This window comes from Drosophila busckii, chromosome 2R (assembly GCF_011750605.1).
Source record: "Drosophila busckii strain San Diego stock center, stock number 13000-0081.31 chromosome 2R, ASM1175060v1, whole genome shotgun sequence".
Lineage (NCBI taxonomy): Eukaryota > Metazoa > Arthropoda > Insecta > Diptera > Drosophilidae > Drosophila > Drosophila busckii.
Genome location: NC_046605.1, coordinates 17,597,369 through 17,622,491, shown reverse-complemented (window position 1 = coordinate 17,622,491; position 25,123 = coordinate 17,597,369). Strand labels below are relative to the sequence as shown.

General features: G+C 38.8%; 4 protein-coding genes across 9 annotated transcripts in view; 2 read left to right on the top strand and 2 right to left on the bottom strand.

Moving 5' to 3' along the window:
• The first annotated feature begins 288 nt into the window (after positions 1–288).
• LOC108596743 lies at positions 289–15,934 on the top strand. The gene is made up of 6 exons (XM_017982816.1): positions 289–387; positions 583–656; positions 12,193–12,856; positions 12,915–13,049; positions 13,108–15,179; positions 15,236–15,934. The coding sequence occupies exons 3-6, from the start codon at positions 12,210–12,212 to the stop codon at positions 15,556–15,558; spliced, it is 3,177 nt and encodes a 1,058-aa protein (XP_017838305.1). The 5' UTR covers positions 289–387; positions 583–656; positions 12,193–12,209; the 3' UTR covers positions 15,559–15,934.
• LOC108596744 (probable hydroxyacid-oxoacid transhydrogenase, mitochondrial) lies at positions 15,772–18,168 on the bottom strand. Its single transcript, XM_017982817.1, has 4 exons — positions 18,116–18,168; positions 17,986–18,064; positions 17,539–17,913; positions 15,772–17,485 (listed from the first exon to the last, which is right to left on the bottom strand). The coding sequence occupies exons 1-4, from the start codon at positions 18,163–18,165 to the stop codon at positions 16,601–16,603; spliced, it is 1,389 nt and encodes a 462-aa protein (XP_017838306.1). The 5' UTR covers positions 18,166–18,168; the 3' UTR covers positions 15,772–16,600.
• Positions 18,169–19,344: 1,176 nt separating this feature from the next.
• Positions 19,345–19,730, top strand: LOC108595922. The gene has a single exon (XM_017981212.1). It carries the CDS (start codon positions 19,396–19,398, stop codon positions 19,549–19,551), a length of 156 nt encoding a protein of 51 aa, XP_017836701.1. The 5' UTR covers positions 19,345–19,395; the 3' UTR covers positions 19,552–19,730.
• A 101-nt stretch (positions 19,731–19,831) lies between these two features.
• Positions 19,832–25,123, bottom strand: part of LOC108596646 (kazrin) — a 40,757-nt gene continuing 35,465 nt past the window's right edge. For 3 of the 6 annotated variants that reach the window (XM_017982622.1, XM_033293355.1, XM_017982621.1), the window contains 3 exons: positions 22,600–22,711; positions 21,231–21,254; positions 19,832–21,164 (listed from right to left, as the gene is read on the bottom strand). In XM_017982622.1, the coding sequence (XP_017838111.1) occupies positions 20,739–21,164; positions 21,231–21,254; positions 22,600–22,711 (562 nt within the window). In that variant the 3' untranslated portion in view covers positions 19,832–20,738. Of the gene's footprint in view, positions 21,165–21,230; positions 21,255–21,540; positions 22,712–23,677; positions 24,605–25,123 lie in introns of those variants that run through there. The other 3 variants (XR_004458805.1, XM_033293356.1, XM_033293357.1) reach the window with 3 other exon arrangements.

Below are 25,123 nucleotides of genomic sequence, written 5' to 3'. Positions count from 1 at the left end.
TCATCGAGTCAGTTATCTAACAATTATATTTTATATAATAATACTACATTTAAATGCAGCCTGTTTGTTGATGACTATATGTATAGTATTTACTGCACAATGTGTCAACTCTAAAACCGATCAATCCGGTTAATCGTTTGCTCATTTAAATCTGAACGTGCATTGCTCCCTGAGCGCGTTACAATTTGACAAGCATCGATACTTTTCAAATTGATTTGCTCTCTTGGTCTCTCTGTGTGCGCGCTCTCAAACTGGAATTCGAATCTGAACGTGCATTGCTACCCAGCAGATACTTTTCTGGCCGATCAGTCGTGCTTAAACTTCAACAGGTGTTATATCGAATACGTTCTGAGACAAGCGGATGCTTTAACCGCACACGAAATATCGGTAATTCAAGGAGCAACGGCTTTTAACAAACTAATAGTATATAGCTTATGTGTAAACAAACGTGCACTTTTTAAATTAAAGCCCAGCACAAGCTAAGTGCATAAATATAAGCAGTGTTAGTTTACATAAAAGAAACCTTCAGTTTTAGTGTGTGTTTGTTTTCATTTTTGGATAACGTTTGTGTGTTTATTTTAGCGTTCATATCAAACCATTTGGATTACTTCGCTTTAAACGAGATTAACTCTTTTGGCGCAACCTTCAAACTTACGGTAAGTTTTTATAAATGTAGAAATCTTCACACAAAATGCTAAATTGGTAGCAAGTGCAGTCTGAGCTAGACATTGAAATTGAATATTTAAATGAAAATGAGGGATGAGATTTCGTCATTAACTAGTAAGTGTAGCGAGCGAGCATATAGTGTGTGCTCGCTCTAGCGCACGTGCTGTTCAAGCCATGATCGACTGGCGCTGTATGAGTGTGTGTGTGTGTGTGTGGAGTTTTTGTGAATGTAGTGGTTTGTCGTTTACCTACCTGTGGCTTCATTACCTGGCTATCGTGAACACACACATACAAACGCAGAACTGCTTTTTGTTGTATTTGTCTGTCTGTGTGTGTGTGTGTGTGTGTGTGTATTTGTTTGTTGATGACATATAAAAAATGTTCAACTGAGCTCTGCAATACCTAAATATTTGCAGTTTCAGTACTGAGAGCCAGCAGTCAGTCAACTCTATGGCCCAGTTCTCTCTCCCTCGCTCTCTTTGGCAATTTCACAGCTCTATCAGCATACAGACCAGTTCAAGACACACACACACACACAGATGCGAACACATACAGCAACACCTCAGGCTGTCAAGGCGCATTTTCAAAAAATAAAAACTGCTGCAGTTGCATTTCGTCTGCTACGATCTGCAATCGCCGCCATATGTAAAGTGAGAGATAAATAGACAAACAGTTCTTTGCAGCTTGGCTAAGGCTTTACGCAAAAGAAAAACGCAATAGGCTCGAACTTTTACGACAACAAAAGCGCCGCAGTGCAGCAGAGCATTTGGTAAAAGCCAAGCCACGAAGTTGAAATACTCTTTTAGCATAGATCTTTGTATAAAGTGTCACCTTGTTAATTAAATTACGTTGTGGTTAGTGGATGCAAAGCTAGATAAGATTACAACTCTATATACAATACATATGTATGTATGTGTGTGTGTGTTTGTAAGTGCATGTGCTTGTCTGTGTGCTGCTTTTACCTTTAAAAAAGAAAAAAAAACAAAATACCAGCAGCAGCAACTCTCGCTTAGCCGGGCTTACTGCAGTGCGCAAAGGGGCAAAGCTAAGTGAGAGACGCGCGGGCGGGCGGTCGGGCGGTCGAGGAGGAGTCTAAAAACCGGTAATGCCGCATGGAGAGGTACAGAGCCATTGTAATACTTATCGTTAGGCCCGCAAACACCCTGAAGATACTTACTACGCTCACAACTTGTAGAGTCGCGCATTTCGCTGACATTCAACGACAATTGCAGCTGTTAAATTATCACCTGTCTATATCGAAGCGCACAGATAATTTCTTGCTACTGCTTGCTTGGGTATGCCAAGGAATGTCAAAGAAATGTACATGCATTTCATTTAATCTCGAAGTAATTTATTGTACAGCCAATAAGAATATACAAAAGATCTGTCTGTTTATATAAATTAATAATAAAATATGCGAAGCAAGTTTGTTTCGTCTATAATTTTAATTGATTTTGCTTGTTTTTATTTTCAAATTATACATGTGCGCGCTTAGAATTTATTTATATCAATTTCATGGCTGAGTGAAATACTATAAATGAGCACATACCTGTACATTAGTATTACGTTACGTATACGACAGGCGAAGATATGAGCTTATTTGTTTTTTTTTTCATACGTACGTACGTACACAGCTCGTAAATTTTCGAGGCGCGACTGATGAAAATATAGGTGTGTATGTGTGTGTGTGTGTATATTGTAGTTGCTGAAAAGCGCTAAATAATTTATATGCAAATTGATTTTTCCAACAAAAGTCGCACACAATATTTTGAAAATCAAATAAAAATACAAAATTATGTGCAGTACTCTTGGCTTGGCTGTCAGTCAACGCCTCTTTCATCATGGCAACGACTGCTGGACTTTATCTAATCTATATTATATTATATGCTGCTAAAAGCCCGTAGGCTTAGCAGATAAAATAATAAAAAAAAAAATGAAAAACTCGTTGCAGTGCAGTGGTCGCTTTCGAATGCGTTTTTGTTTGGCAGCTAAATGAGGTCAGCGCTCTGGTCTTACTTTGACCGCTTTGCTGTACTTGGCTAAAGACCAGTTAAGAGCAAACTCCATTTTTAATGAAAAGCACAAATTATGAGCACTGTGTTTGCAAGTTTATGACAACATTTTGGAAAATACATAAACAGCCACTCGCTCGGCTCAGCTCAGCTCAGTTGGCAACAATTACAGCTAACAACAATTTTAGCTCTAGCACTTTGTTTGCAATGGGTTTGAGTGTAGGTAAACGCGTTTTAGTTGATTTTGCGCATACAAACACACAAAAACAAAAAAATGTAAGCAAAGTTTAAGTGTCGGCACATGCGGCGTATGCGTAATGTCGACTATACTCTGCACTGCTTTCAAGTCTATAAATAAGTTTGCTCGCAGTGTGTGCATAGCAAACAGCTTTGCTCGCTAGCTCAAATGAATAATTCAGTTGATGGATGCTAATTAACATTTAGTCGCAGCATTCTTAGCCACTTAGCTCATGTGCTACAATTGCAGAGTATCGAGAGCTTTGACTGTCATGCCCAAAAAGCGTTTCTTAAAATAACTAAATATTTTAGATGATTTAATGAGCGTCGTGTTCATAACAATGATGTCATAGCTACAGCAGGATCAGAGAGCTAGAGCGGATGATAGCGAATGCATTTGTATTAACTGCTGGCTTTGGCTACAGCTTTGTCTAATTAAGCGTGAAATGTTTATAGACCCATTAAGGCTGGCTCTAAAACTGTGACATTTACCTTAACCCTGAGTGAATTCAATCAGGCCTGACCGCGAGTCTAATGTTTGGGCTGATCATTAATCAACAAGCTGCTGCTGCTGCTGCTGCTGCTGCTGCTGCTGCATTGGCGAGTTCTTGTGCTCGTTTACACAAAGCTACAACACTATGTCGCATAAGTTGTTGTCTCTGTAGAGCGATCAAGGCAAGTGACAAATTGCTATAGCTTTTTTTTTTACTGTAAGTGCTACAGCTCTGACTCAGCTGAATGCATTTGAATTTCAATTGCAGTTGACTTCTTAACTTTCACTTTAGCTCTATTTTCGAAAGCAACTGAGTCTTGAGTCTACAATTCTTACGACCACACGCAGCAGTTTTTCAGCTTAGCATTCAATTTGGAAAATTTTCCCAACTCTGCTGTGTTACAAATATTTTGAATACAAAGCTGATTTCTTTATAATCATCGATACGTACAACGCTGTGCTGACAATGACAAATGCGTGAACTAATGTTGCCCCCAAGACAGATCTAAGACGCGCAATCATAAATTTCGTATTAAGCCAGCTTCACGGCTCTTAAGTCCATATGGCTATATGCGCATATTGTTTGGCAGCAGACTGTGTTTGAGTCTGTATCTGTGGCTGGCAGGCAAATGGCTAATGAAATGCAGACTCAGCGCCCAAGAATTGCCTGCAGCCAAAGCCCAAAATGAGTCAGTAGATGTTAACTTAACACACACACAAACACACACATGTATGTATGTGTGTATACGTGCATTGGTAAGCGTACATTTTGGTTGCCGGCAACTGTTACGGCTACGTGATTGGTACGAGGAATGTTAACGTGGCTCCGAGTCTCAGTCTGTGTTTGAAGTCTGGTTTTTTGGCTTGGCGCAGCTTGTGGCACACGCCTGCGCTTGCAGCTACAAAATGACATTTGAGTTACCATTTCTGTAGCTTTAATTAATTCACAGAGCGAGAGCGGCAGAGAGAGAGAGAGAGAGAGAGTTGGCTATAATTTACTTTGGCATTCAACTTCATCACAGCATGCCAATGCAAATATGGGCAATTGATTCGTATGTAGCGGGCTGGGTTATAATTTAAATTGCTGATAATGGCAGCGAGTCAATTTTGACAGCAAGTCAATTGTTTAAATATAATTTATTGCATGTGTGTAAATATTCCGAGTGCACTTAGCACGTTGACAGTTGTTGCCTTTAAAGCTCCCTGCGACAATCCTATGCCAACTACGTGCTGACAGCCCCCACTCACTCAAGCGCTGACTGACTGATATGAAGCGTTGTAGTAGCTAAAGCTACGCCTTTGTTTTCAAAAGCCCTCACACAAAGCCAGCTGGCAGCACCCAACGATAACAATATATTTTCATAAGCATGCGAAATTCGTTGGTATATGGTGTCGATTTATGGGGTTCAAAGCTCAAGTCAAGCTACAAGTCGCACTTTGATGTTGACAAGCGACATTTGCAACAAAAATAAATATAGCAACGCGTTTTCTGTAAGCAGCATGTTAACAACATAACAGAAGGCTAACATTTATATTTAGCTCAATCGATTTCGAAGGCTATGTCAACTTTTTTTTTGGGAAACCTTCAAGTACAGCACTAATGAAACGATCAACGGCTTCGCCCAAGCCGGTTTATAAATTTATGTATCGCTTCCTGCCAGCAATTACAGTCTCGCTCTTTCTATATATATGTCCATAATTAACGCAGAGTTATATTGGATGTGTACACCTTGTATGGATTGGCGATATTTTGAGCACGCTAAGGAAGCAAACATAAATCAAGCGCCACTGCCCAGCTGCATGCAACGAAAGTGGCGACACTCCCAGCCTATTATCAGCACTGAAAGTGCTCGGGAAATTTGAAATTTTAAGCCAGATTAATCACGCGCCCTGTGTCTTTCTTCGAGTCGGGATCGTTCAACGATAAGGCAAAGCTCGCGCCCGCGGCTGTTCCACAAACTTTACGTGTTGACAGCTGACTTTGATAGGAAAAGCACTTGTCAGCGAAATTTCCGTGCGAATGGAATCTATCAGCAGCGCAGACAAAGACTGGTTATCTTACATGGGTGCCAAACACAAACACAAATACGCTTATTTGGAAATCTTTTGCAATACCCACACTCGAACCTAATCCTGCAGACGTGCAGAATCGCAGACAAAGAAATTATCTGCATATGTTTATTTTGTGCTGCATCAGTAAAAACAAACAAATTATTGAGCAGACGTTGAGCAATCGACGCCTACGCACAAGCTCAAGCGTTGTTTTTGTTATTTTAACTTATGATTAAAGCTGTTTAATTTTAATTAACATACACCAGCAATGCAATTAATTAAAAGAATCGTAATGTTTATTTAATGGCCAGGTGAAACATTTTTAATTATTAAGTATTGAATAATGATGCGGCACTATTTTGGACTACTCAAGTAATATAAAATAATCTAAAAACACAAATGTTTGCATTACTTTCAATATTTAAATGTTTTTATTATATGCCGCAGAAGCAAGAATGCGATTATTCAATTGACAGAATTTTCAATGTTTGGTTTGTTTCAATTCGGGAATTTTTATTGAATATTTGAACATTTAGATTAGATTATGTGCAAAATTTCAAATTGTCCACATTATTTTTGAATTATTTTCAACAAAGCAACATTTTATCTTTGAGAAATCATTAATAAATCATTCGCAAGTTTAAATTTGGCATATGTTTAAATTTTGTATAGCATAAAAACAAATAAATACACAATTAACTTAAAATAATTGTAATTTAATTATTGTTCATAAGAAACTTTGCAGTTTTGTTTTATGATCAGGTTAGAGTTTTCGAACTCACTTGAGCATTTTTTCCATTATTGCTGACTGTCAACAAACTCATGTTATTATTGTTATTATATGTTTTTATGATTAATAAAAACACATTTTTCATTAGGTCTGTTTAGCACTTTGTGGCCTCACGCTATATATAATATGTGTCTCTCATATCGTGTGTGATATACTTATTATAATGCCGACTTCAGCGAAATGCGATTTCGTAGCCGCGTTTGTTTTTTATGGTGTTGCTCTTAACGCTTGAGCACATGACTTGCTAATGTTGATTATCACGCACGCTCAGTGACAACAACAATAATTTATAGAAATGTCCCAATAGTTTTGTTTAACAAATATAAAAGTTTGTGTGTGTGTGTGTGCGCACTTAAGCGTATTTTTTATTATTTTTTTTAGCCATTTCACCGGTTGGTCTGCAATTTGAAATTGTTTTTACCAAGAATTTCGAAAATTTAAAAAAAAAGTCATCTGTCTTGTGGTTTTTTATTCGGGGCTTGGTCTGGCCTGGCCTGGCTTGGCTTGGCTTAGTTCTGGCTGCGAACTTCAGCTTGGACTTTAAGAGGTCTGTGACGTTTTGTTGTTGTTTTTTGCTTTGACAGCAGCTGCTTGAGCTCAAGTCGCAATTTCCAGCCAAAAACCAGTCTGGCCATCTTTTTATTTTTTAAGCCGCTTTGTTGTTGGCTCTTGGCCTGCTACACAGCAGTTTCCCCCTTTTGCCTTGTGTGTGCATATGAGTGTACATGTGTGTGTGTGTGTGTGTATTTGCTCATGTGTGTGGTCAAATGTCGGCATTTTTTATGTGCACGCCTTGAGCAATTTTTCCATTGTACATTTTACGCTCCTGCAATTTCAACTTCAACTTCCAGCTCTCTCATACTATAAAACATATTGCTGGCTGGCTGTCCGTCCGTCTGGCTGTCCGGCTGTCCGGCCTGTGTGTTTCTTTTGTTTTCGTTTGGAAATTAACGTTGTAGAAATTATGAGCACTACAGCTTGAAAGACGATGCTCTGTCTTGGAGTGCATAAATAAATATATTAGAGCTATACTATATAAATATATAAGTACATAGAAGCGACGCATAAACAAGAAAAGAGAGACGTTTGAACTGTTGAGAAATCAAACAAAATAATAGAATTCTTGACATACGGCAAACTTTTATAACATACGCCGAAAACTTTAAAAAATCAATCGATTTTGCAACCCAAGAAAAAATTCTATACAAGTGTTGTACTTAAAAGTTAAGATTTGTGTTTAAATAAGTTCAATCAAGCGAAGCAAAAATCTAAAAAAAATATACGTTTAAAATTTAAATTATAATTTTTTTAAGACGAATCGAATTTAATGAATTATATTGTTGTTTAAGCAAAAGACTATAGGATAAGTCTATATAATCTAATCTAATAGTCTTGGGTTTTAATTTATGCATTGAAATTGAAGTTTTCCAACAAAACAAATATTTAATACAACAGCACGCTTTGTGATTAAAATAATAATAAATGCTAATTTCAGATTCTCTGAATTTAGATAATTTTAAACACCAATGTAAGTTCAATGTGTTCATAAGATATTTAATGTAAACCCCAAAGCTTACACATTGCTATTGCTTTGGAGCTCCACAGCTTCAACAGCTGTTTGCAATGAGCTTCGGCTGTGGTTTAATTATAATAAATATAAAATATATAACATTCGATGGTGATTGCGACAGCCGCTAATGAACTGTCAATAAACGAGATTATATCGCGCTCTCAAGGTGCGCCAAAAACCTGAATTCTAAGCACATCGGAATCGCCAGAGAAATGTGTATATAGCATAATGTGTATGGCTTTCCTTGGTCTGCCAGATGAGCCGACTGCGACTTCCGCTGCAGTTAGCTGATCGCGTTTCTTCTTGTTGTTGTTGTTGTTCTTGCTAAGTATATATAATTTTTTTTTTTTTGCTTATGACCCGCACCAACGTATGGTGGCTAAATTGTCTACCTACTGGTGTTGAAAACCGTTACACATGCTGCAAAAGGTGACTGGATGGATGCTCATTTCACTTCCTGTTTTGCTCGGTTGCGTTGTTGGCTATTTTTAAGCAGACAACTCAATTCGAAACTCGACGACTCATAGGCACCCACGCACACATACACATACATACTCATTGTGTGTGTGTAATTCGTTTGAATTTTGTGAGTTCAAAGTGAAATCTTAAGCCTCAAGTCAAGGCAAAACTACCTGAACCAGCGATCCTCAAACAAGAAATATTTCAAGCTGACCTTGTGACGTGTGCTCTAAAATATTAGAGTTCTAAGCAGGGATTGGAATTTTTATAGATTTTAAAATAAATAATATGAATAAAATTATTCAAGAACAAATTTAAAATACAAATGAATGCATAGACATTTTTATAAATTTTAAAATAAAAATGATAAAGTAAAAATTATTATATGTTAGACATTATTAGAATTCTAAGCAGGCATTGGAGTTTTTATAGATTTAAAAATGAGTAAAATGAATTGAAATTATTTAAAAGCAAATTTGACATAGAAATTAATGCATGGACATTATTGGAATTCTAAGCAGTAATAATAGATTTTAAAACAAAAAATATAAATATATCATTATAGAAAAAAAAATTTAAAATACAAATTTTTACAAACCCAATCTTATAAATACGAAAATAAAAATTATGAAATAAAAAGAAAATGGAGAATTACAATTTATGCATATAAAATATGATATATTGTGTTTTCTTATTCTTCTATTATATTTTCGAGTTTGCTTTTAAGGAACTCATAACTCATCCCTGGCTCTAGCTGCGCGCCTGGTTTTATTTAAAGTCCCCAATTCACGATTATAACTTTAGATAACTTTCATTTTCGAGAGGGCAGCTGCTGCCTCCATTGCCAGCCAGCTGATATTTTAGAGTTTTTTTTTTTCAATCGCTCTTTGTAATTTGAGAGCGCAACGCTTTGCGGGGGCCGCAGCCACATGACTGCGGGTGCGGGGGGCTAAACCACATGTCTATCGGTCAAATCGCAGTCAATGCTTAACTTCGACAATATAACACTTGATATATTGAGCATTTAAAACAAAAACTCGAAAGACTTTGTATGTTTTTGTTGTTCACCTACCACGTACAAAACGTTGTACGGTCACGCGATACTTTTTGCAGCATATTTTTATACAGTTAACTGCGATTTATGTTGCATTCTATGGCTATAAATACTGGGAAATATGTGTGTGGGATTAGCACTAAACTAACTTTAAATAGTCATAAAGTTCGATACTTAAATTGGATACGCACCTATCGAATCGTCGTCAGAGTTTAATACGTTTGCATTTGATTATAACTAATCCCTTGATAAATATTATTGTCATTACATTATCAGCAAAAGAAGCTCATAAGTGTTAATATGCATAATATATTATCTGCGTCACATATTGATTTAATTTATGAATGCCCATTAAGTATACGCTAACTGACGTATGCAACGCCCCTTGGAAAGAGCAATGCATTGGCATTGTATTGTGTAAATATTTGCTTGACTGGAAAGTTTGGAATTCAGTGCGCAACAACAGCCACTTGAATTCATATATATCATAGCATATAGTATGTCTAGTCTAGTCGTGCTTGCCTGGGAGTTGACTTTACTTAAGGTTGACAGTTAGCTGTAAAGCTTTTATGCTTTAAATACAGTATTTGTATTTGATGAATTAGTTGAGTCATTATTTCCGACTCGGTTAACTGATTTGCATACAGGTACAAGTATGGCTAGTGCCAGTACCGGTTTGCTACAACAACAGCAGATATTTTATTTTATTTTCTAAACTTGAACAGACAACAAACAGCAACAGCAACAATAGTCAGCTTCAATGCAATGGCAAATGGAATTAATTATGGTATCGTGTTGATGTCGTACGGCGCCTATTGAACACATAAGGCAGCGGATATAAGGGGGGAGTGGTAGGGGGGCGTAGGGCTACTAACGTATGGAGTTCAAAGTGAGGCTTCGTGACTTCGTCGGAAGACCTAAAAACCTAAACAAGTTTAATGCCGGCCCAAAAGCGCAGTTTTCTCTCTCAACGGAGAGGGGAGCTAGTGGGGCTAGTGGGGCGTGGTGCAGTCACACAATTTGCCTATACTATGTATGCATGTGGCTTGAGTCGATCGTGCGTTGCAAGCATTTCAAGTTGACACCCACGCGAAATTTTCGTGGCAAGCTGCAGACGCAGTGGGGCCCCAAGAGCTCAAGATTATGTGCAAGACTGTCTAAAAGCGATTTTATGGATACACGATAGGTATCTCTACATTTGTTGCTCACGTCTGTCTGTCTGCATGTATGTGTGTGTGTCTAATTAAATGACATACATAGACATAGATACATGTACGCGCTGCTTTGTTTGTATGCACGTTGTCTATATAACCGCTGTATACGGTCATACATTATAGATAAATGTAATTTTTGTATTTTATTTTGCACTGTTGGCGCCGCCACGTTCGAGTAATTTAATTGCGCATTTGCATTTTCAGCACAAATAGTCGTTGCTCTATTAAAAAGTAATATACGATTTATGCGCTAATGAAAAACATTTAATCAAATAAATAATTGTTACAATTTTTAAAATACTGTTTAAACAAAATGCAAAGCTAGGCAAGTTCCTTGGGGAATTGGCGTCGCATTACGAATATTATATGGAGTAACCAGAGATTGAGCCACTCCAAGCGAACAGGCATGCCGAAGCGATCGTATATGGCATGTGGAAATATATTCATATGCATATTTATTCAAATGTTTATATTGAACGGTCAAATGCAACCTCGAACCCAGTTACAGTTACAGTCATAACGCCTTTGAGTTCAGCAAGGGTTTGAAATTCATTTTCATATTTGCTGTGTTTAGAGACCTTACATAAATAGCCAGCGAGCACGACATCGAAATCAATAGATAGATAGACAGTGCACGCAAAGCAAGAGATTAAGCTAATAAATAAGTAGTTGCAGCTCAATATATAGGCTAAAGATTATAGGCAATGTACGTGATTTCTCGTATAGTAATGTATGCAATCTTTAATTAAATAAATTACTCATAGCTGGCAGGAACTGCTTTGTGCTTCAACAAAACCCAATAGTACAAAGAAAGCAAGCAGAGAAAGAAAGAAAGAAAGAAAGACTGACAGCAATTGTTTGCTAATTTTTCCCCTTAAAGCGCAATGAGTAAGAAATTCAAAATACTCATGTGGGTATCATTGCTGCCTTGTTTATCGAACTACGCTAAATTGATAGGCAAACAAGACAAATCAAAACTAGGGTTTGCCAGCCAAGTTAGCTTGAAATCCGGTAAACTCTGCTCAGATTGAGTCGTAAGCAGCGTATAAAACTCCAATGATGTCAACTCTTTCGCACCATGAGGTGTTAATTACGCTCAACCATAGAAAAATAAAATAGAAGCGCGAAAACCCAACCGTACATTAAGTGTTGATTATCTACGATGACGCGCTGATTTATGATCGCAGTCATTTGTTGGTTAATTAGTAACTACGAATCCATGCAAATTAGACATGAAACATATTTTACAAAAATTCCAGAAGTTATCTACAAAGCTGTTTGTTCAACTACAGCAAAGAATCTGTAGTCTTTTTTAAATTATCTAGGGTGACTGTGCAACTCTCTCACTCTCTGTCTGTCTCTCTCTATTTTTGGGCCCTCTGGTTCATTGAAAAAACCTCTGAATGTGCATGCAAGCTATGAGCAATACCAGCTCCATTTTTTAACCGCTCATTTTTTCTGTTGATTAAATAAACCTTTAGCTGTTATCTTTGGTTGTTCAGCTAGATAAGATAAGTCAGTTCAGTGAAAGATATGGGTGAACTACCCACCCAATATGCTACTCATAGTTTTAAAAGTATTTTGCTGTACGTTCTCCATAGTTCATTTACTCAAATTAAAATTTATTCCTACATCTGTTTTGCAGTTTGTTAACCCTAAGCCATGCGTCGCCAGTTGAGACTGGTGTTGCTGCTGGTTGTCTCCCTGGTTTTGCTGCAAGGCGGCCAGTCAGCGATACAGCAGCACGAAGATGTGCTGAGCAATGAGCTGATTTCGGAGGAGGAGAACCTTTCCAAGCTGATTAAGATCTCCACACCCAAGGTGAAGGAGGCAGCCGTGGATAGCACCACGAAGAGCGCCAAGAAAGCGGAGCGCATACCCACCAAGCCCACAGAGGTGAGCGATGAAACGCTGAAGGATCTGCTGGAGGCCTCCAAGCACAGTCCTGCTCTGGCTGAGGATTTGCGTTTCAACAAAATGCTGCCCGATCGCCTCAAGCAGGAGAATGCCACCAGCACTCTAAGCAAGAGCAAGAACAGCACCGAGGAGAACTACGAATATGATGACGAATATGATTACGATCTGGCAAACTATGATAGCTCTGAGCTGGATGAGGAAACAACCAGCGTGCGTCCCAAGAAAGCGAAGGCTACCAAAGCCAAAACCACGACGCCGCTGCCTACGCCCAAGCTCAAGCCCATTGAGGAAAGCACCTCGTCCAAGTCGAAGGCTAAGAAGAGCAAGGATGTTGAAGGAAACAGCATTGACAGCGACTATGAGTATGATGATGATGATGACGATGACGATGAGTAAGTTAAGCAAAAGTTAGCTAAGTATAACAATTTCAACGCTTTAATGTGTTCACAGTTCCGATGATGAGGATGACGAGACAGACAAGCTGATCGATGATGAGCAAGTGGTCTTCAGCGAGAATGTGCCTTGTCCCAGATACTGCTCCTGTTCGCGCAACAGCAACAGCTACTTGGTTGCCACTTGCAGCAGGTAACGTTACATTACGCAAAATCTCGTTGCATTACTTTAGCATTTGGCTGCGCTACAGATTGGATCCGGGCACACAGAAGTTTGGCTCAGACATTACAGACTTGGTGGTGACCAATGTGGGTCCCAAGTATCCCATTTTCTTGGCACCCAACTACTTCACACAGCTGGGCTTGAAGTATGTGGCCTCCATTAAGATTGCCAACTGCACCGTCGAGTATATGCATCCGGAGGCGTTCAAGGGCTTGGACGAGCTCTATGCTGTCAACTTGACTAATGTGGGCTTGGCCATCCTCAACCCCGATACCTTTGCTTTGAACAAGAAGCTGCGCATGCTCACCATCTCCGGTAATGATTTGAACGTCATGTCCAATCTGCAGTACCTGCTGAAGTCCTCCAGCATTGAGGAGCTGGACTTGTCGCGCAACAATCTGCTCGAGCTGAGCCGCAACGCCTTTAGCAAACTGACCAACATTGTGTTTATCAATTTGTCCCAAAACGGTTTGACCAAGCTGCCCGCCAAGGTCTTCGAGTCCGTTGAGTCCATTGAGGAACTGGATCTGTCCTACAACTCGCTCAAAGAGCTGCCTGCCAATATTTTCAATCACACCACGCTGTCCATTTTGCATTTGAAGTACAACGCCTTCAGCGGTGACTTGGGCTTCGGCATCAAGGAGCTGCAGCAGCTGGACTTGAGCTACAATGCAATTACCCATGTGCATCACAGCATGTTCGAGAAGATGCCCGGTCTGACCAATCTTAATCTTAAGGGCAATGGCATTACCAAAATCCAGCCAGACTCTTTCCTCACGCTCAAGAGCCTGCGCCACATTGATCTGTCCATGAACGAGCTGGACCAGGTGTCCAGCATGCTGTTCTTCAAGAACTCCGAGTTGGATGTCATACGCTTGAATGACAATCCACGTCTGTCCCAGCTGCCCACTGACGGCTTCCTTAGCCACAATGGCTACTTCACCGTCTACTACATGGATTTGTCCAACTGCGCTGTGGGCGCCTTGGGCCACAAGACCTTCTCCACCATGCCACATCTGACAACGCTCAAGCTGGCTTGGAATAATATTAACAATCTGCCACGCGATACGTTTGTTAATCTCACCAAGCTTATCGATTTGGATCTGAGCAACAATTTGATTGTCAAGCTGGATGAGCTCATCTTCATGGAGACCAACGAAATTACCAAACTAAATCTGGCCGGCAATCCCATTAGCCATATTTCTGTGCGTCTCTTCCTGCCCTTGCACCAGCTCCGCGATCTGGATGTGAGCGACTGTGAGCTGACTGAACTGCTGGCCGACAAGCAGCTCGGCACGGACTACAAGTTCTTTGAGACTCTGCGCGCATTCAACGCCTCCGGCAACTGGATTACCAAAATCTCAGCTGATGATGTGAAGAGCTTCAAGAATCTGCGCTCGCTGGATGTTAATCTGAACCCACTGCATTGCGATGATCACTTCCAGCAGTTCATCAGTCATATGTCGATGTCGCAGACCTTGCCCAAGAAGATGCCCGTGCTGGCCCATTTGGAAGACGATGCTTCGATCATTGAGATCAAGACCCTGGCTGGTTGGTCTCAGTTGGCGCATGAGGTGTGCAAGCATAACAGCAGCATTGATGCTGAGGATGATGTGGAGAAGCGCATTGAGGAGCGTGAGAAGAAACTGGATGAGGATGAGAAGAAGCTGCTTAGTGTGCTGGACAAGAGTGTGTTGGACAAGAGCAAGCTTAGCAGCATGCAGAAGATACTGAAGGGTTCGGCCAATGCTGAGAAGGAGAGCAAAAAGAGCAAGATTGAGGATTCTGACTCGGACTCCGACTCTGATTCAAGCGAAAGTGCTGAGGAGGACTTGAACAATGGTGGCGAGGCTAAGGAGACAGACAAGGATAAGGACAAGGACAAGGAGTATGATGCTGACAATGACAGCGAATATGACGACAGCGACGACGATGATGATGATGATGACGATGACGATGACGACGACGATAAGGATGACAAGAAGAAGGAAAAATCAGAGCGCAAGAGCGACGATGCCTTTAATAAGTTCTTGAAGAACCATGGCCTCAATGTTGAGAAGGTCGACATATTGGAGGAAACACGCGATAAATTCTTGCTGGGTTAGCAATGCTCATTATACTAATTGATACTGTAACTAATCCTTATTGCTTTGCAGATAAACTGGGCGCCACTAGCGACGAAGGCAATAGCGATGAAGAGGAGATTATCATTGAGCGCGGACACATCTACTACGATAGCTCCGCCTATATTCTGCCAGCCGTAATTGTCATCAGCTGCCTGCTGATCATAGTGCTGGGACTCATCAAGCTGGTGATGATGGTGCTGCGCAAGCGCGGCGAACGCTATCGCATGGCCATACTGGCGTCGAAGAACTCTTTTGTCTACCAGAAGCTCAGCGAAGATATTGCCAAGCCTGCAGCCAGCAAGGAACCAAAGCAACCAAAGGTGCATCGCTACGCGCCACTCAATCAGGTCTAAGTAGGACCAAGCTTAGCGCGAGGCGGCAGCTCCAAAGTGTCTTTGGCAAGTCGAAGCAGTTAGCAGAGAGCGGTTCTGGGCGAGAGTCGGTCGAGTCGAGTTGTGTTGCGCTGTTTTTTTAATTTATAAGTTAATCTATAGTTGAAACACGTGGAAATTTCAAAAGCAACAACAAAATCAAGCAAACAAACAGATTATCAAATACAAACAACATTTGTATGAGTATTAGCAGAAACAAAACAAAACAAAACAAAAAAAAACAACTGATAAAAGACAAACAAAATACTGGGGCTATACACCCCCCAATATACATAAACATTGTACTTACTACCGATCTAGCAAATAGTTATTGTTGTAAAAGAGAGAAAACAAAACATACATATACACGGGCAAAAAGGCAGAGATTGCGAACAATTAGAAGCCGTTTCGAAAGCAACGGAGTTGAATACTGATTGACTCGCCATATAATCTTCACTCATATTGTATGAGCAAAATACAGTATACATATATATACATATATTTACGTTTTGGAACAATTTAAGATTTAGTGCCATTCTGCCGAAATTCATAAAACAAAAGTAAGGAGAAAATGAAAAAGTCAGCGAGCGAAATACTAAAATTAATTTTAAAGCAGACAATCAGTCATATTGAAACGGTTGGGTTACATATTAAGGATGGAAATCTGTAGCTCCCCTAAAAGAAAAACTTACATATATAATAACTCTTTAAACAAGATAAAAAGACGCAAAGCATATTAATTACTACGTTAAGTCTTTTATATTCTTATACTCTTTCAATCACATCAAGAAAATGTTGGATTTTTTTTAAACCCTATTCCGATATCAATAAATTATTTTAACCAAAAAATAACAGCGGCTTTTTATTACATTTAAAAAGTATAAGAGTGCCCAAGCTATTTTTGTAGCTTTCGGCAAAGCTTTCGTAATTGCAGCCAACTTAATGAAAACAAGATCCGTTAGTTTAGTTTTTACAAGACTTCCCAAGTGAAAAAACCATAAAAGAGGTGAGTGGAGTTTTAAAATTAATATACATGCATGGAGCTCTCCAAAATATGCGACAAATCTTCGCGTGTTTGCATACGAGGTGACATCTTTGTAATGCGTTCCTGGGGCAACGTTCCCTCAACTAAAGCTGGTATGTCTGTACTAGTGAAGCCAAGCTCATGGAGGCCATTTTCTATGCCAGCTCGCTGCATATAATCACGCACAGTGTCCGCCAAAATTCGTCCAGCATCGGCAGTTTTGATGCCAGCAATATCAGCGCCTAAAAGTTGTGCCGCCTCCAGATGACGTTCAGGGCAAGCTGGAGCAGTAAACTCGAACACAGCTGGTGCGCTAATCACTACAGATAGTCCATGAGGTATAAGCGCATGCTTATCCTCATAGCCAGTTGGCTTGTAGTTGCGCACATTACCCGATATGGGATAGGAGAGTCCATGGCAGAGATGCACACCGGCATTGCCGAATCCTACGCCAGCCATAGTGGAAGCCAAATGCATTTTAGAGCGAGCTTTAAGGTTATCTGGCTGATATATTGCATCTATAAAGTTCTTGCTTATGGCATCCAAGGCAAAGCGCGCCCAAACATCTGAAATAGGATTGCGGCCCTGGTATGTAGGTCGCAAGCTGGGATCAGTGGGAGCTGCACCGCGCTCCCTATAGTCAACAGCAGTGAAACTCTCCAAGGCGTGACAAAAGACATCGAAGCCAGCATAAGCCGTAACGCGCTCCGGCTGTGTCAGTGTATGCACCGGATCTATGATGGCCAATGTGGGCTTGAGATATTTGCTGGAGATGCCCGTCTTACAGTGCAGTGGCTTGTAATCGAAAATAGCAACGCCCGTAGTCTCCGAACCAGTGCCCGAGGTGGTTGGTAGCGCTATTAAGGGCTTTAGTTTCACAGCAATCTAAAAGAGAACAGCGTTAATAACTTCTGCTTCATATTAAGGCTGCAACTTACTTCTTTAGCACGACCTATAGGAGCATTTACATAGTCAAGCAGCTCTGCTTGCTTATCGCTGCTGAATAGATTTGCAGCTTTAGCGGTGTCTATGGAGGAGCCTCCACCTATGGCAACAAATGCATCAAAGTTATGCCCACGTGCAAACTGCGCTGCCTGCCAAAAACTTTCGTCTGTTGGCTCCACACGCGTTGCGTCGTAAACCTGATAATTAATTCCATGGCGCACTAATGAATCCAATGCTACACGCACTGAGGGCAGTTTGACCACTCGCTTGTCTGTGACAAGGCAAACATTTTTGGCGCCCCAGTTGCGAAGATCGGCACCCAGCTCAATACTAACGCCTGGTCCAAAGCGCACCGTTGATGCGGACATCTGCACTTGATCAACAAATTGGGACGTGTTTGGATTAGATTATCAGTTGGACTTTGGTTGTTGAGATCTTACCTCAAATGCATATTCTTTGAGACCAGTTTGTGTGGCAGCTGCCACAGCTGAACCATTACGTGAATGTGCTGGACATTTACTGCAAATTTTATTTATTATAACTGTTTACTATTATTACTACAAAACTCACCAATTTACGACAACATTGTTTATTAAATTTAACACTTTTGTGCGCGACATGGTTAACAGCTTTAGAAAATCAGCTGATCGCTACAATGCTGGCTCTGTTAACTTTCACATTGCCAATCGAGTTCGCTTCGATTATCGATATTTTCTTAACCGCTTTTCTTCATTTGAATTTTTGCAGACTACAAACCAAACTTCAAGATGTGTGACTATGAACATGAGTACTCCTTCACTTTTGAAGACAGCGCCCTTGATAATGAACTTGGCCACTGGGATTGCGGCTTTGAAAGCATGTGGCAACAGATTGGCGAAGAGCTGCGACGTGAACAGGAGAATAATGATTTTTTTCAAAGCTTTGAACAGAAGCTAACACTACAAACACACTCTGTAGATTCATGGAGGTTGTAAACTTTACTTAGAAACTATGATATTTACTAATAATTGTTAGGTTAACATGTCTGTTAGGACAAATGCTTTATGAATTTCAATGATTTGATAATTGTTTGAAAGATAGTCAAATTTTAAAATATTGATCACTGCTCTAAACATTAATTAATTAATTCTTCTGATGCAGATGAGCTTAAGTTAAACATGGCATTTTTGACAAATGCTTTATAAATTTCAATGATTTGATAATTGAATTTAAGATATTCGAATTTTAAAATAATGTTCGCTGCCTAATCAATATTTATTTAATTTGCGTTATGCGGATGCGCTCCAATCGAGAGCTCAGCAATAATTTGTAAGTCTTTTGTGTAAATGCAGTACCGAGTATTATTTAAATGTTCACGTTAGTCAATTATTATACGTTTTTGTAATTATGTGTTCGTAAGACTTTTGCATAAGAACAAAACTGTAAAGCTTTATAAAAATTTAAAAATTTTCATAAGCTACAGACTGTCGCAGTCTGAAATGTACAAATTTATTGAAAATATAAACACAATTAAGAATTCAGTTGTGAGATTGAAGTCGCTTTGATTTTAAATGTTGTTCTCCCACGCTGCAATACAATTGTCATTTGATGTGATTTGAATTGGTTGTTGTTGAAGGCAATTATCTAAATGTATGTCCGCCCATTTTTAGCGCCAGATTTACAACTCAATTAACAAAATCTTACCGACTAATCTACACAACATAAACTACAGTAAACGACGTTGACAGCAATTCCCAATACGCTTTACATAAGCTCGTTGAATTGCACCCATATAAGTAAACTGCTCCGTGATCAGACATCAGTTTATTCACTGCAACCTAATAGCTTAATAGCGGAGCTACCTAATCAACATGAAGTGGTTTAATTTATTCCTCGTTTTCGGCTTGCTGGCGCTGCTGGGTACCTTAGCCACCGCCGAGCCCATAGCGCACCCAGGACCTGAGCCCAAGGGTCGTCCAATGACTACGCGCCGTCCAAGAAACGACAACGACGGAGATCGACGCTAGCCACTCCCGCAGCAACCTCTGCGCAGGCGATGCACCGAACCGAAGCTATCAAATGATGCACAAGCTCAACAGCTGCTGGTGACGGTGAACTGCTTTGGCAAAGAGAAATTGCAATTTGTTGAAGTTCTATTCATATGATTATTATACATATTGCTATTATTATATTATTTTAATAAAGATTGGCCTGTTCGTAACTGTCTTTTGAATTTATATGGGATCGGGAGACTCGACTTAAAAACTTATAAATTATAACACAAGTTTGTTTTACAGTTAAGTTTTGATCATTGGTTTTTATTCGTCAGTTGAAACTGTTTCGTAATACTAGAGTTAAATTGGTCTGCTTAGTTATAAACATCTCATATTATTGATACAATATATGTATGTATATGCTACAGGAATACAAAATAATAGAAGGGACTTGAGTTAAATAGATATTTTGACTATTACTGTGGCATGCATTTGATTTGCTTACCTCATTAGTTTTGGTTTAGCTTATTTATTGCAGGGCAAATTAAGCCTTAAAATCAAATAGCCTATGTATATTCGCTTAGCTACACTAGTTAGTTAGTTTAGTTTGCAAAATATAATTTCAATTTATCTAAATGACAATTACAGTGAAACGTAATTGCCTTTTCGAAAATTTAAATTTGCTGACATTTAAATTTATTGCGCGGCAATCAGTTTCGGTTTATTAAATGAGTTGAATTTTAAATTAACTTAACGATAAATATGTTGTCGCATTTATTAAGCGAATTATGTTAAATTGTTTGCAGCTTTTTGTCTGTATTAAATTAAATTAATTAAACTACTCTTTCGGCTTAATTGCATGCACGTCACTCTTAGTCTAGATACATAAATAATTAATTACTATTACATTAATTGTTATTCAATATTTTGTCAGTAATTTAGTACAATCTGATTTAATCAAATATGCTTAGTAATATATTTGTATCTTCACTCTCGAGTATATATGTATGTGTGTGTGTGTGTTTATGTGTGTGTATTGTATCTCATGGATACACAAGTATTGCTGGTAATATCATTGAGGTGGGTCATGTGTTGAGTGTAATTGATTAAATTTGGTTTAATACGTTTAGTAAATATACAATTAGACTAAGCTTTACTCAATTTAAGCCTAACTAAATACTTTGGAATAGAAGCTCAGACATGAAAGGAAGATTAGCTGCTTACTCTGGCGAGTCCGATGTGGCGGATATACCACCCAGACTGCTGGTGCCCACGCTGCCGCTAGCTGCCAGCCCAATGTCGTTGATGCTCTTCACACGCCTGCGATTCTGTTCGTACAGCAAATGCGCATCCGGACCGTTGGGATCTAGCACACTGCCCACGGGCGGTGCGCTTACACGATGTCCTGGCGGTGGCGGACCACCGGACATGGGTGGTGGTGGCGGTGCGCTTGTGGGTGGCGGCAGATAGTGATGGGCTGGATAGTGCAGCGACTGCATCTGTTGCGGACCTATTGTAGCGTAAATTCCTCCGCCGCCCTCGCTGCTGCTGTACGATGGCGTTGGGGAGGTGGAGTTACCGAAGGAGCTCCGATCGCCGGCCCGATGGGGTTTTGAATTAAAGCGAAAGGCTTTTGATAAAGAGCTCTGCCAACACATAAAAACGGAAATTAATGAAAGTACGTTAATAGAAAGTTACTTTGCTTGGCCTACCTGAGATCCTTTCCATGCCGAAATCTTTTATATGAAAAAAAGAGAAAGAGAATAAAAGACAATGAGTATTATGTTTGCAGCGTCTTGGTTCACCTGTTGTACTAATTCCACCCACTCGACGCGTTGAACCAATGGTTGTATAATAATATTTGAATGTATGCTGAATTTGTCGTGAAACTTCTGATGCCATAACTCAATTGAACAAACAAGATTTGCATAAATTTTGTTTACAGTTTACATTTAATTCGAATAACGTGTATGGTTTCATAATTGTATGCATTTTACAAAATGCTTATTATTAATTACTTACTTGTGTTATCTATACGCATGTTTAAATATTCGTCGTGCTGAGCTATGTGCTATAATGTATCTCAAATTAAAACAAAATGAAGCGCAGACTGTTTTGGCTAATTAAACTAGCTAAATGTTGTTGCAGTTAAATATAAATTGACTACATATTTTAAATAATAATTGTTCGTTGGTCACTTAACAGCTAAACACTTTATAAGATACATTTGAATTGCATAACTACTTTGCTTATGTTTACGTAAATTTAAATTTTAAATGCTCGCGCACGCTGTTAACATTAACAGAGACTTAAATGCTTGACTGTAAGCGCGATGTTAATTGAACTGTCTTGAGCAGTGCCTGTTGAGTACATGATGTTGTTGTTGCTAGCTCGCTTGCTCTCACAACTGTCTGCTTGCTCTTGAGTCAATGCTTTTAAGTTTGTGCTGTGTATGACGTTTTATTATTCCTCCCTCTTTGCTAAACTTATATGTGTGTGTGTGTGTGTGTGGGTGTGTTTGCTGTCTAGCAATATCTTTGTTGTGTTTTTGTTTGTATATTTGAAAATAATAAACTCTTGTGTCGTTTATAAACATGCCAAAGAGTAAAGAAAAATGCAATGGAGTAGCACAATATGTAAAGCTATCTATTAAATTAGCCGTTAATTATTTGATACTCAAATAAATATGTTCAAGTGTGCTGCAGAGTATTTGCCGCTTAGTCTCTCAAATTAAATAAAACAAAATATAGTTGTTTTTATTAGTGCCTAAGAGTACACATACATATAGTAGTAGTTGCAAAGCGTTAGATTTAGTTTGAGTTTATAGAGACATAGACACACACATAGACATAGATATAGTTAAAGAAACAGAGAGACAACAAAAGCTTCACGTCAAATTAGGCTAAGATACAATAGGCAGAAACTTTGACTAACTGTAGTTTGAGTATATTTTGGTTCAATTTTTTTGTTCGAGTAGGCAACCAATTTGTTTTTTGTTTTGATTTGTTTGATTTATGGACTTTTGTGTGCAGAGAGTACAATATAGCGCTAGATAGTATTTTGATAGAGTTATAGACTTACCCGCAGGCTGCCACTTGATCGCCGATCTGTGGTGGCATAATGCTGAAGTCCGCCGGGTCCAGTTAAAGGCACAATGCCGCAACCGGAGCGTATGCCTTGACCCAAAGTTGCTCTACACAACACACAAACATTGCAATACAACCGGATTGTTTTTTGTTTACGATGTGTTCGTATGTGTGTGTGTTTGGGTGTGGGTGTGTGTAGAGAGTTTATTGTGTGTGTGTGCATGTTGACAAATTTTGTTGATAATTGTTGTAGTTGTAGTAATAGACACAGTAGAGCGAGAGACACAGAACGAGGGCAGGCATTGGCATTATCATAGAGAGGCAGGCAGGCAAGCAAGCACACAGACGCACACTCACGCACACAGACACATACACAGAGATAGTATAAGTGTTGATTGTTGTTTTGTTGTAGTGTTGTTGTTTTTGTCGTAATCGTTGTTGTGTTGATGCATTAGTTTTAACAATCAAGACAGAGTAAGGAGTCAACAACAATATATGAAAAGTATATAGAAAATAGAAAAGAAACGGGACAAAGACAGTTAACAATTAATAAATACATATGAAGAAAACTCTTGGTGTGTTCATTTAACAATTGCATAATTGACTACTCGTAGCGTAAATAACAAAAGTTTGGGTTTGTATAAAAAATGTAAATAGGGCGGCCCCAAAAATTTGCTACTTCATAAGTTTTGTATAAATTATAATAAAAATAAGTCTGATATGAATATGCTAAGAGTATATAGTGGCTCAGCATGATAGATGGACAGCAATTACAGTAACATAGACATAGAAATAGACATAGATACGAGTACTTAATTGTAATAGGTTTTACTCAAAAAATCACGCAAAACTGTTACTTACAATTGACAATTTATAAGGACGCGAGTGGATGTTTTGCATATGTGTGTGTGGATTAGGCAAAAACAAAATATTTACAGCATAGCATAAGGGCGCGAGTAACGAGCGTTCAAAAGTATGCAAAATTAATTATGGTTAGAAATGAAAACAAGCCGTAAGTATGTATGTGTTGGTGTCACATGTGTAATGTAACCCTATGTTGGGTGACTTTTATGTTTGTATGTATGTGAGCATGTAAATGTATCACTGTGGACGGCTCTCCACATTAGTTTATTACACTTGCACTTGTTATTTTGTTTGGTTTACCTGCATTAAACTCAATTTCAATTTCAATTTAATATAATCGATTGTTTTAACTATCCAGATAGTTGGCTGGCCCACTAAACCTATATATATATATGCATATATTTGAGTCATTTATGTTTCTAGCACTACTACAGCTGCACATTACAAAGTTACAAAGCGTTCGACTATATGTAGATTATATAAATTTGAAAACTATTTGCTATTGTGTCGCTTGTTTGTTTTGGACCGTTCCAAGTCGGGCGGCTTAAATGCAAAATATTTCAGTTTTGTGTAAGACGATTATTATATAAATGCATTACGAAGCGCCAAAAGCTCTTAAGTAAATGCGATATGTGCTATTCACTCTGCGAATTTTCAAGATTTGATTGTGACAAAGACAACAGCAGCAAGTTGTGCGGGTTGTGTGGGTGGGCTGTGGGTTTGGGTTTAAGGATTGGAGTGTTAGGTTGGTTAAGTGTATTAGTATAAATAATAGATTTCGAATGCTTAAGCACTTAACTATAGCTAACGTTTAGGATATTAAGTTTAGCGCTGTGCTTCAATTATTGTTCTCATTCTAGAATTACCAATCAGCTTAGCTAAAGAATATTTTATCATATATATGTATTGAATATTGAATCCCATCGAGTTTTGATTTCGAATGCACACACATGTTTGCCACTTTGTGGTTGACCTACTAGACATATATGTAGTATATAGATAGGTTAGAGTTGTAACGTTAGAGAATGCTTAATACATAGACTTGGTATGTATGATAATTTTAATGGCCCTGCAATTTGGCCAATTGTCGGGAGTTTTCCATTTGAAATTCTTCCATTTGACAGTAGATAATGTATCTGCATTGGGTCAGAATAGAATAAAAGAATACACACATATTGATAACGAACATGTTCCAGAAAAAACACACACACATATAAAAGAGAGGAAAAAAAAGAAAGAAATGGAAGAGAGATATAGTAGTAGATTGAGAATTAAGCCAGAAGCCAATTAGTGCGTATTTCGTTGGCATTTTAGACATGCTCTAAAACACGCACACAAAACACGCCACAAATACACCATTGACACACACGACACTAATATAATATATATATATATATAGTACTATATGAATATATATGCTACATATTATTATGATATAGACTAAGTATGACAGACATAGAGAAGACAGCATGATTTTGATTACGATTTACGAATACGTATGAGCAACGAATGACGGCGCATGAATACAATTAAATAGCAGCTGTGTGAATAGTGAATAGAAAGTGAATGTCAGTCAAGTCATAAGAACAACAACTACCAGTACAACAACAAATTGAGCAGAAAGAGAGAGAGAGAGAGAGAGACATGTCTGTTTG